We start from the raw sequence: 13,112 nt of genomic DNA, 5'->3' as shown, positions 1-13,112 counted from the left end.
AGCACGGTGGGTCTGTGATCAGCCACTGGAACACCCAGGGATGGCACTCCCCATCCTCTCCCCAGCATCCATAACATAAATATGAAGTAAACCAGGTTCTCAGGCTGTAGCTTCTAGATCAAGAGTGGGGACCTGGAGCTCCTGGAGCGGGGCCGGCGGAGGCTGCGCAGCTGAGGAAGGGCCTGGAGCAGCTCCGTGCCCAGCACAGGCTGAGGGAGCCGGGGCTGCTCAGCCTCGAGAGGAGCCCCAGCTGAGAGGGGCCCTCAGCCCTGGGTGTCCCTGGCTGCAGGGAGGGCTCAGGGCAGGGCCCGGGCTCTGCTCCGGGGCCCGGCAGCGGCCCCAGAGCACCGGGCAGGGCCTGAGCGCAGCAATTCCCCCGCCCAGGAGGCAGAACTGCTGCCCTGGGCAGGGCCCGGCCCCGAGCAGAGCCCAGAGAGGCTGTGGGGTCTCCTCCCTGGGGATATTCCAGAGCTGCCTGCACACATCCTGTGCCCTGTGCTCTGGGATGGCCCTGCTGGAGCAGGGAGGTGGCACCAGTGACCCACTGTGGTCCCCTCCAACCTGACCCATCCTGTGAAACTGCTGCCCCTGGACTCGAGCTCTTGAGACAGACCAAAATAAAAATAGATAGTGCTAGAAAAAACCAAGAGAAGCGAAGACGGCACAGAGAATACTCTGGTGTTACTAAAAAAACAGATTTTTAAATAAAAAATCGAATCACTTAGATAAGAGCTTCCAAGTTGTTTAACAGGCAGCAGCTTGGGTCACTGCTCCCAAACAATGACTTTGGGACAATTGATCCCAGCTTTGTCAACAAACTGCTGGGCAGCACAAGCCCAAGCACACCAGTTGAGGAGCACAAGCCAGAAGGTGGCTTTTAAACTCTTCAGAGGCCATTTAGCTCTAAATAAAACCAAGCAGGCTTAGACACAGCCTCACTCCACCAAAGGCAGGCAGGTACTTCTACCAGAACACACTTTTCTGGCTTTGTTCCCTCCTACAAAGCACATCAGACACTCGTGCTAAGATTTTGAAAAGCAAAGCAGTTACTTCTGTAAAATAGATAAATCTAAAGCCACCAATTTAGCTTTCAATGTGACAGCTCAAGCTGAGGGAGATGCAGAGGTAGAACAAACAGCACAGCTGAGTCACGTTTGCACACACGGCGCTCTTTTGATTAGCAAAATACCACTTACTTAAAAAATAAGAATAAAATCCCAGACACCTGTCTGAAGTAATTGGGGGGAGTTTTACTGCTCACAGTTGTTTAAACCATCCCTAGAACTCCTGCATCCAGGACCAGAGATAGATTAACCTCTTTACTTGTTAAATTGATCTTATTCAGCAATGTAATAGCTGGGGTGTGCAGAGATGGCCTGAAATATCAGTTACCCCATCCCATGTGCCTAAGGACAGAATATGTGAAATGAAACAGTAAAGATGGCCTGGGAGAACAGCTGGGATCTGGGACACAAATAAGGCACAAACAGGACACAACTCCCCTCTGCTTAGTGACCCTGAGAGGGGCTGGGCATCACCAGACTGCCCTGGGAGAGAGGAGAGGAATGAAAAGCAGGCTGGGCAAGGGACACAGACTGCTCAGCAATGCCCTGGGCTGGATTATGCTCCCCAGGTGCTGGAGAGCTGCTACTGGAAAAAAAGTCACACCTGGTCTGACCAGCATTTTGGAGCAAGTCTCTGAACTAGGAAAGGATGGACTTTAATTGGGGAAACATCAAGAAAAGCCTGTCCTTTTTAAGCAAAGCCTCTCTTACTTTGCTCGAAAAAAGCACCGAGTTCCAAGGCCCTCTGCATTTTCAGTTCCTGTGGTCCTTGCTGTACCTGTGATGGGCAAAAATCTCCAATTTTGTTCCACAAACCTAGCAAAGAATTTCTACACATAGTAAATTCACTCTAAAACAGGTGAAGAAGTAGAGCTGCCATATTCTTACACCTTACTCTATGCATGTACAGGAAGCATTAATTTTTCTATTTTCATTGGGAAATATTAGCTCAAGGTTTCATTCTGAAATCCTTTCTTTAGCTGTTTTTCTTCCCACCCAAAGACAAGTGTGTGTTCTGACAACTCTGCAAGAACACTTAGCTCCTACAACCCAGCACAGGCAATAAACAGCAGGAACTCTGAAGAAGAGCTCCAACCAAGTAGGTAAATCTGTTTAAATGAACAACAAAACAATGCTAGGAAGTCAGCAGCAGCAGCAGAAAATAGGAACTACTGACTTTGAGCTCTTCATTCTGTTAATTCTTTGTTTTGATGACATTTCTATGTTTCCTGTCTGCTGGAAGATGAGAACATAATGTGCAGAGAGCAGCTCAGGACAGCTCTGGCAGAGCCAGGCTGCGATCCTGCGGATGGGATGAGCAGTGGGAGGCAACAGACCTGAATTTGTTCTGCTCCCGGCACTGACTCACTGTGTAATTCCTGTTCCACTCAATTAAATCTTTCTTCTTCAGCTTGTTCATTTTGCACAGCAGCACCTGGTAACATCTGCCCACCTTTCCTCATGCACATGGAAAACTACAGATGGAAAACTGCAAATACCTGAAGCGAAACAGGGCAAAGCTCCAAGTTCTACCTGAAGGAATGGCTGGGGTTGTGTTGGGGGGATTTTAGCTTGGAGATCAGGAAAGGTTCTTCCCCCAGAGGGTGCTGGGCACTGCCCAGGCTCCCCAGGGAATGGGCACGGCCCCGAGGCTGCCAGAGCTCCAGGAGCGTTTGGACAGCGCTGCCAGGGATGCCCAGGGTGGGGTTGTTGGGGGGTCTGGGCAGGACCAGGAGCTGCACTGGATGATCTTTGTGGGTCCCTTCCAGCTCAGAACATTCTGTGATTCTGTGATTCTTTGAAGGTCTGTACAAGGAAAGCAGCAGGAAGGTGGCTTTAGGAAAACAAACTGGATGTGCTCTGCAAGAGCTGAGGTTGGTTCAGTACCAGGGCCGTGGCTGGAGAGCTCATTTGTGAATAATCTTGATGGTTTTGTGAATTGGGACACAAACTTTGAAGCATGTGCAAAGTCAGATAAGTGATCCTGCTAATCTCAGTTTCAGCAGAAAATAAACACTGAATACACAAACACCAAAGCTTGGCCCTGAGTGTGAGCTGGAGATGCAAATACAGATTCAAAGCCGGACTAATAAGCCGATACTTGTAAATACCAAGCAGCTATTAACACATTTTATAAGATTAACACCCGCAGAACAGCAGATAACAGCACACATCATTAAGCAATCAGCCAGTCCTCATTCACACACAATGGGTATTAACACACAAAGTGCAGAACCTGAGCTTTACTGGACAAACTCTCAAGGCTTCAGAATTACATCGGAAACTGTTTAATCCTCAATTACTTCGAGCAAGCTCTGATATGAGAAGGACCAGACAGGGAGGTGGAGAGGCTGGTGGAGTTTTAAACCAGTTTATCTGGACTGCAAGCAGGTGAAGGCTGCAATTTTCAAATGCTGTATGACTGACTTCTCACTCACAACATCACACCAGTTTTCAAAGCAAACAGGATTTTTTTTGACCTGCTGACTCTCCACACTTTTAAACTCGGGAGTGAAATGTAGGAATAGGTTTCCTTGCCAGCCAGCTCCTCCCTCTTTAATTCTAGTTCCAAGAACATAATGAAACTAACAGAGGAAGTGTCTGAAACAAGGAGGAGTACTGAGAACAAGAAAACAAGGTTAGGCCAGGAGGACTGTCATTAATTATATAATCCAGCCTTTGGGTAACTGGACGTTTAGGGAAAGGGGCTGAGAGAACCTTGGAGGCACCAGCCCCAGCACATTATGTCATCTGGCCTGCTGGTTACTTAGCAGGTACACGATCTGCATAGGGGCAGAAAAACAAACCCATTTATTTCTAGGACAAAGCACTATGAATCCCCACAGCAGGTGCTGAAAAAAGGCACGAAAACTCATACACTCTGCTCCCACTTCGACTGATTCCTTTCCAAGGAGCCAGTTCTCCTTTCTCCTCCCTTCTGCCTGCTCTGTGGTTCCATTGTGCTGTCCTGCAGAACACCTTTTTGTCAACCATGTGCCAAACTTGGTGCTTTTATCCTTTCAGTGCATATCGAGCTTGTTCTCTCAGGAATACACACACAATTGTATTGCTGCAATGTGCCAGAAGTGCAACTATTTGAGGTGACACTGAAGGATAGAAGACAGGAAGCGGTACATCACTCTTCTTTTTCCCTCAAAATAAAATGTTAGGCTCAAACATATTCCAAAGGCAATTAGCAGGAGGAGAAAAGTATAATCTCAAATACTCAGAGGTGGAGTCCTGCCAGCAAGCATTTTATTTCCTTGTAGGCAGTGAAGCAGGTGTCAAAATGAAGGATGGAAGAGAAATGTATTTTTAATAAAGTGAGCAAATTACGCTCTGCTTCATCAAAACAGGAGAAAAGTGTCATGAAGAAAAAAATGTTCAAGTAAGGGGACTGGTATTTAAAGAGATCCAGCCCTTTGCTGGACTGTAAGAGCCATTGCACTCCTGAGTGGGAGCAGCATTTTCTGGAGAACAGAGAGAATGGGGAAGAGCATTAAACATACATGGCTGCTCCCCAAACTAAGCAAATTGTTCAGATACTTGAATGCCATAAGCTGACTGTAACCCTTCCTGGCCCAGAGCCTTCGACTCAGAGATTCTTGTTCCTGCAGCTCCCCAGCACATCCCAGCACTTCCACCCTTCGTGATCCCCTTGGTCCTGAACATTTCTCCTTTTCCCTAAGGGACACCTGCCAGCTCAGGGTTCCCAACCTCCTGCCACATTCCCTTCCCACAAACAAACAGAAGTCCTGATCTGCAGCAGGCACTGAACACAGTGCAAAGCTGGACTGTGATTTCCAAGAATTTACATACACACAACCAGAGAGCTATGGAAAAAAAGAGCTGCACCATAGTCTTTCCCACAGCTTCCAGGAATCACAAAACATTACAGCTCTGCTGGTGCCTTGCACTGCTGAACACCTTGAAAGGAGATCTGGGTAAGAACTATTTTAGCATCAGAAATGTGCAGGTTTTATTTGTGGAAGCTCCTTTCTGGTTTAAGTCCCAGCTGCACTTGCTCAGCACAAAAATCAGAGATTGGTACAAAAGAGCATGAACAAATGTAACATCTGGGGAATCAAAAAAAGGGGGGAGAGAGGGGTGTGTGAAGAAAACAACTGCACATTCATAAGGCTTCCCTCAAAAGCACACAGGCCAATCCACACCTATTGCACAACAGAGATTTCTCCATATCAGTAAGGGAAACTCCTACCCAATACATGGGATTCAAATATATCGTACTTTTCCAGAGTATCAGTCACTCTGCAGGGACTGGCTCAGGTTCTCCTGTTTCAATTCCAATCTAAGGAGACAACAATTTCTGTACAAGCTTCTACAACTCAGTTCTGTTTTTATCTGCGTGTAAGTGTGCTACCTACAAGCAAGTACAACTCTTCTGCATCACCTGGCTTCCAAGTCAAGTTCCTGGTTTGACACAATTTCCAAGAAATATCTGCATGGATGCCCATTAGAAAAACATAACTGATACAGACTCAAGAGCTGCAACTTGTAGCTGGGGATCAGGTTTACCACCGGTTTTTAGTCCAGGTATACTCTGTTATAATGCAGAAGCCAGATTGAGATTTCAGTGCAGTAGGGTCACATTTGATTTAGAATGACACAGAATCTAAGCAAGGCTCCAAGACTTCACCTTTATCAGGAAACAAAGTCATATTTACATTACTGATGTTTTAGGGGGCACACAGTGGTCTACAGAGATGGACAATTGATCTGCTGATCTGTTTTAGGATATAATTGTTAAATAAGCACTAAAGAATCATGATCTCCTGAAATCCTGTCAGCAGTAATACAGGCCTGCACATTTTAACACAGCATTTTGAAGGCTCTTCTATTACATGCCAATCTTTCTGGATTCTCTGAATTAAACTAAATACATCTCGTTTGGAAACATCTTTCAAAAAAAAAAAACAAAAACAAGCAGAAAAGCAAACATCTAAACACACAATTCAAACAGTGAACTGCACTGGCCAACTGCATCTTGTGTGTCTGCCATGACTACTACTGAAATACTCAGACATTTCACAATAAAGAAGATCTACTACTAAAATACTCAGGCATTTCACTATAAGGAAGATTTTGTAGATTGTGGCAAGGCTGTGGTTAATTTTTTTTGGCAGACCAAGTTTTCCATTTCGAGAGCAGCTGGCTCTGTGCAGGAATACCTAGACATCACTTCAGAGCTTGTGCTTGGATAAAAGACAAGAAAAACAGATGATTCTCCTTCTCTTCTTCCTTCATTGCAAGACTATTCTCCCCACCTCCACCACTTGAACTACACGGCTAAAAAATACACCAGCACACTTCAAAATACAAGCTCAACAACGTCCACAGCTCCCAGTCCAGGCTGGTGGCATTGCTTCAGCTCTGTTTACAGTGTGATTCAGTCATTTTCACAGCAGTGAACTATGATGGCATGAAGGAAGCATCTGTGCCACCAAGGACTGAACAAAGGAGGACAGCTGAAGTTCAGAAGGAACAATGCAAAACTTTCCTACAAAGCCAGGCCTTAATATTTTCCTACTTACTCAGGAGAAAAAAATCTCCATTCCAACAGTATTTTGAGAGAAATGATGCACTAGGGAGACTTAGAAAGAAATATTTACATACATGCACACCATGTATAATCAGTTATTTGTGGCACAAACATCAATAGACTCTGTCTGTACAGCTCTGCTTGCCCATCTGACTGCTGTGACTGCAGAATAATTTCTCAGGTGCCCTCAAAGGGCTATTGTTGAGACAAACTTAGTCATGGCACTGCCTGGCACCCAAATCCACGTTGGTCATTACGTAAGGTGGCAGCAATACCACTTGGAAGGGTTGTTTACCAGTGGCATTGCACAATGTGAATTGGAACGGGCTCGCCCGACGTGGCTGCAGGTGGGGATGGAAATGCCCCTGCAGTTACTGCTGAAACAAGCTCAGTCTGTCAGAGCATGGTGCTAATAATGCCAAGGTTGTGGGGTTGATCCCATTCACTTACAAACTGGACTCGATGATCCTTGTGGGTTCAACTGAGTTCCAACTGAGAATATTCTGTGATTCTGTAATTCTATAAATATGTAACTACCCAACACAGAGCTGTGCTATGGCCCCTGGACATTAATTTAGGAAGTGATGGCTACCAGCTCAATCACATACAGGAATTAATATTTTGGACAAAATCATTGCAACCTTACTGCTCTTAGGAGTATGTTTGGGTTTAAATTAGCCTGAGGAGTTGTGATGATGAATAGACAAACTGATGCTCAGACTTGTGACCTGGCACAGTTGTGAAATCAATTTCCAACCAGATTAATGAGTACAAACCAATAGATTTTAGGTGATTTTGAGTCTATGAAGGAAAACCTTTTCCAAACTAAGCAACCCCTTGGACACCTTCTCATTCGCTTTGAGCTTAAGGCACGTAACTCGATTCTAGTATACAGGCTTCAAAAAGAAGGAACCTGTCTTTCATGATCCCCCCATTTTTCTTTTGGCAAGCTTGGGAGGATCTTTCTCTAACCCTTCAAATCTCCCTTCAACCTGTCTGGGCAAGTGGCAGTGTCTGTGGCACAGCTCAGGGCAGGGCACACGCAAACCTTTGTGGGGCCACTGCTGTGCTCAATCCAGCAGCACAACCCAGCAGCTCTGAGCTGTTTGTTCTCCTCCTCCCCGCTCTGCTTCAGCCAAGAACACACCCACCTGCTGCTACCACCCTGTACCTGCTCACAAATGAGCTCAGGATGCCTCTCCTCCAAAGTTCAGCCACTAATTCAGCCCAAGGAAGGAGTGTGTGCTGCTGCAGGCAGTTAAAGGAAGGTGCTGGGACACAGCCAGCAGGTGCACGGAGCACCAGGATCCGATGGAAACACGGCACTGCTTCACTCTGCAAATGAGAATTCCTGAGCAAACATGGACATTTCCACTGACATTTGACATTTAAGATGTCAAGTAGTCACCATTTCTGCTGAACAACTGGCAAATGTTCAAAATGTTCAAATGTTGGCAAACAAATCCAGGACAAGTTGAAGGCTTAGAGAAAGATTTTAGTTGTAAACCTCCCAAGTCTGCCAAAGTAAAAATGGGGGCATCACGAAAGACAGGTTTGTTCCTCCTTTTCTGAAACCTGAAGACTAAAATCAAGTTATTTGCATTAAGCTCAAAGTGAATGAGAAGGTGTCCAAGGGGTTGCTTAGTTTGGAAAAGATTTTTCTCCATAGACTCAAAATCATCTAAAATCTATTGGTTTGTACTCATTAATCTGGTTGGAAATTGATTTCACAACTGTGCCAGGTCACAAGTCTGTCTATTCACCACCACAGCTCCTCAGTGTAATTTAAACCCAAACATACTCCCTCTCCTAAGAGCAGTAAGGTTGAAGGGTGTCAGCTTTGGTTAAGACTGAACAATCTGATTTAAAAAAACTCTTCAGGAACTAAAGCGAAGACCTGCCCATGTCCCAAAACAATAAAAATGATCCATAGGTCTGAATCAGCACACCCACATTAAAATATCATTTATCACAGACATGCCAAAGAACAGCTGACAGTGGGGGCCTGTGCAGACAGAGTAAGAGTTTTTACCTTCCACTCTAGATCAGCATTTAAATCTAATCCTTTCTAAGCCTGGCTCCTTTCCCATGACCTCCAAAATCCGGGTACAGCACACTGTTACTTCATACAGGTTATCACACTGTGAAAAAAAAACAACCAAACCCCAAAACCAAACAAGGAACAATAACAAAACCTTAATGAAAACATCACAATGATCAATTGTGGGAAATAAATTCTGAATTTCTCAGCTACGCATAAAAATAAGGATTCACAGATATTTGCCGCTCTATGCCAAACACCTGGCCAGGGCACAACTGTGAACTACCCAGAATTAGAACAAAAACTTGATTTCAGAGTGGCCTGTTTTAGTTTTTCTCAGTGTAACCAACTAAAGTGACCACAACGGTTCAGAAGTTTCAGTATCTTGCAAACCCATCAGTAACTCTTCCATGCAAATAGGCAGGTGCAAAGAAAAGCCACCAGAGTGAAGAGAACTTGCAGCAGTGCTTCTCTGTACCACGTCCACCTCCACTGCAAGGGAGTCACTTCATTTTTACATCTGTAATTCTCATTTTCACGGTGTCATTTTCAATACCTGAGCAGTCTGAAGTCCCAGCATGAGCTCAGCCTCCTGCTAACTGGATCACACAACATGTGGGAACCCTTCTGGCTGGCTCACAATCACCACTCAAAATGGCCCAGGCTTAGAGTTTAATCTAATTGCGATTCAAACCATCCTCAGAGGTTGCAAGTGTGCAGGTGACACCAGATCTTAAAGGCTCAAAGGGGAAATGCCCTTTCAGCTCCAGTGAGAGAACTCAAAATCCCCAATCAAACACATAGAAAGCTGCTTTGCTGACACAAGTTCTAAAAACCAGGAGATGGGCAAGAAGGAAAAATCTGTCTCTCCCATTCAGCGAAATGGGTGTTAAAAAACAGGAAAGAACCAGACCTTCTGGAAATACAAACTGATTTTGTAGTTCTGTAGGAGGGCTGGTGTCTTGTGACATGCACTGAACAGACCTGTACTGAAGGCTCCAATGTGGAAGCTGAAAATTTGGTTCTGTACCAACATCACAGCAGGACTGGGGGGATTAGTCTGAATGAAATGCTTTGAAAAATGAAAAGCATTAGGTAAATACTGAGTATTATTAAAACCTTAAAGATACTTAGGACAGAGTAATTACTATTCATGTGAGATTACTGTGAAAATATTGGTTTATTTATGAATTAAATGCAGTTTGTATTAGGAAAGGGAACCACTGATAAGCCAAGAAAACAGAAGTCCTACAGAAAAAAAAATTGTACAAAAAAGTACAAGTAACAAACCAAGCAACTTCCATGTCAGACTCTGACTGATGGACACAACTTCCAAGAAAGATTTTTAAACACTTTTGGTCATTTTGGCCATTTCTAGAAGAGAGGAAAGAGATTGGTCCCATGGAAGTAACTTACTTCCTTGAGTTCTAGTTGGTGAAGAATAAGGACATTTTTGGTCCTGGGCTGTTTTAACTACTTGTCATTTGCGTCTCTGTCATCTCCAGATGAGATCCAGGCAACCTATTCCCCTTAGAGCTACTTTGTGTGGAAACAGAGCTCAAAGCCTAAACTTCCAGCTGGTCTGCAATGCCCCCCTCTATACCTGATGTCAGCTGTCAACATCCTGCCACTCTAAAACATCAAAAATAAAACTCTCAGTGAGGGGAGAATACAAACACAACAAGACCTTGCCTTCCCAAATGTCCTTGGCAGAGCAGCAAGGGACAGGATTCCTTCAGATGCAGCCTGTGGAATGTGTGGCCTCCAGAACACACCACCTTTCCACTTGGAATTTTGGACTCTTGAAGACATGCAGGGGCACTTTTAAAAGTTTCTTAACAATCCAAGCCTCTAATCATACACAGGCATATAGAACCCAGGGTGCCAAACTGTACCTGCCAAAGGGAACATCCAGCTGAAATCTCTGAGAGAAGAACCTTGTATTTTACATGGTGAAAATGTCATTTCTTCATTCACAAACTTACTCAAGGTGGTGACCTTATTTCTCCAAGAGCCTTGTATTGCATGTTCTAGAGTTGTCAGGAAGTACCTGTACATTTTTTTTAACGTGTGCATCATGCTTTACCTATAACAGTAAAATTTTCCAGCCTCAGCAGATTTTGTTCCACTGCCTGCACTCTGAACAAAACCCACAACAGCTAAAAAGGGCTCTAACCTTTGCAAACCTTTTGATCCTGAACTCTGTTCGTGCTTCTAAAACAGGAAAGTGGTTTGTTGCACGTGACAATAGTTCCTCTGTACTTTAAATATAAAATTCCTGTTATCAATGGCAGCCTTTGAAAAACTCATCTTTGCAGAAAAGCTGAACTTCAGCGACCTTACGTTGTTTGAGAAAGAGCTTTGAAGTGTCTATTTCTAATCCTCCACTCTGAATGACAAAGAAGTTATTTGCAGTTGTGAATCTTTAAAATGCAGATCTGAACTGATGTCTCTGTTTTTGTAACTCATTAACACAAACCCTGCAATTCAGCTTTCACTGAACGTCTTTGTTCCATTCCAAAGTGAAGCACTAGTGCTGTCTTTCAAGATGATTATGCTCTTGGTGAGCCAGTGTTTCCACATGCACATTCTGAGACCCAACAAAAATTACATTTTCAAAGACACCAGAAATAACATTTTCTTTATCTGCTATTACAAAGTGACAGCCACAGCCCAGGATCTCTTATTGTTCATGCATTTTACAAGGCTGAAAATGGATGGCAATAGGATTCGCAGCTGGCAGAATGTCTCCAAAGCTGAGAAGAATTTTTCTATCAAATTTTACACAAAAGCAGAAACGAGGCTCTGGGCCCCGGATCCCACATGATCCAGCAGATGCTGTTTCCAGCTTCAGCAAGTTTTCATTCAGAAGCAACTGCCTCCATGTTCAACAATGCCCCATGGATCACACAAGATCCTGTTAGCCTGTATAAATGAGAGGCCTGGTTTAGAATTACAGTAAAAATATAATGCACAACTCTTTGTTTGGGAGAACTAAAACACTGCACTATCACCATTTCCCATCTCAAGGGGGTGCACATGTAGGGGTCATGATGATCCTACATGGAAGGGACTGTAATTAACCGTATATTCCCAAAAATGTACGTATTTTTTATTGTAGTATTAACGTTGTAGTAAAATCTGTACGAGAAAAGTCATCTGTGCATCTTCTCTTTGGCGTCTCTGAACTTGGAAAGGTGCAAATTGTTGGTTCAAGAACAGCTCAAAAGAGAAAATTAACCCACAGTTGCTATTTTGGCTCCACTGAAGTCAGAGGAGTCTTTCTCACTTCTGATTTGGCACCTGACACTGCTACCGCCCAGGGGATGCAGGAGCCGCACAGAAAGGCCAAATCCTACAACCTGCACCTGCTCAAAATGGCAAAACCAAAGGTGGAGGCACTGATGCTGGTTCCCAGCCATCAGACACGTGGCACGGCTTCAGCACATGAAGCCTCATGTGGGAGCCACGCTGCAAAGAGTGACCCCTTAAAGATGCTCTGGGACCTCCACCCTAAGCAGTGACCCCCTAAAGCTGCTGTGGGAGCCCCACGGTGATCTCCTAAAGCTACTGTGGGAACGCCACCATAAGAAATGACCCTCTAAAGCTGCCGTGGGAACCTCACTATAAGGAATGATGCCCTAAAGCTGCCATGACCTTCGAAAGGTGCTGCAGGAGCCCCATCAGAAAAAGTGATCCCCCAATCTGCTGTGAGACCCCAGGAACCTGCGGGAGGAGCAGCAGCCCAACACCCACATCCATCACCCCCGAGGTCCTGCTGCTCTTCCCGTCCTGCCCGGAGAACCCAAATTCCACACAACCCCTTGGGCTTGATGGAACAGCATTGTGGATCAAGAACCGCTGGCTGGGCAGAACCTCCCCGTTCCCACGGCCCTTCCTTGCGCACACATCCATCCATCCATCCATCCATCCATCCATCCATCCATCCATCCATCCGCCCATCCTACGCGCACCCGCGCGGAGGAGGGGAGGGGAGCGGCGCGGGGCGGTGGCGGCCGGCCCCCGCGGGGCGGGCGGGCTCTGTCGCGACTCTCGGCGACACTCACCTCCTGAAGTCAAAGGGCATGGTGGTGGCGGTGCTGGTGGCGGGCGGGCTGCGGGAGCCGCCGCCCCCGGCCCCGGCTGTCGCCTCGCTGCCGGCGGCTGCAGGGCCAGGAAGTGACGGCCCCGGCCCCGGCCCCGGCGCCGCGCAGCCCCAGCCCATTGGGCGGCCGGGCCGGCCGGGGCTTCCGCCGCCGGGTTACGGGAGCGGCGGCCCCGCGGTGAGGGGTGAGGGATGAGAGGTGAGGGGTGTGGGCGCAGGGGTGCCGGATTCGGGATGCGGGATTCGGGATGCGGGCGGCCCCAGGGCCCGCTGAGCTCCCCGCGGGGTTCCCGCAGTTTGCGGGGTCCGCTCGATGCTCCCCGTGCTCCGCTCAGCCGCGCG

At 46.2% G+C, this 13,112-nt stretch overlaps 1 protein-coding gene across 1 annotated transcript in view; it reads right to left on the bottom strand.

The window, feature by feature from the left end:
- The window catches only part of ERGIC1 (endoplasmic reticulum-golgi intermediate compartment 1), a 58,471-nt gene extending 45,614 nt beyond the window's left edge, over positions 1–12,857 (bottom strand). The window contains exon 1 of the mRNA XM_032124677.1: positions 12,733–12,857. Within this exon, the coding sequence (XP_031980568.1) occupies positions 12,733–12,752 (20 nt within the window). The 5' untranslated portion in view covers positions 12,753–12,857. The remainder of the gene's footprint in view (positions 1–12,732) is intronic.
- Between the last annotated feature and the right edge of the window lie 255 nt (positions 12,858–13,112).

Source organism: Corvus moneduloides, chromosome 15 (genome assembly GCF_009650955.1).
Source record: "Corvus moneduloides isolate bCorMon1 chromosome 15, bCorMon1.pri, whole genome shotgun sequence".
In the NCBI taxonomy this organism is placed as follows: domain Eukaryota; kingdom Metazoa; phylum Chordata; class Aves; order Passeriformes; family Corvidae; genus Corvus; species Corvus moneduloides.
This window is presented reverse-complemented; position numbering and strand designations above follow the sequence as displayed.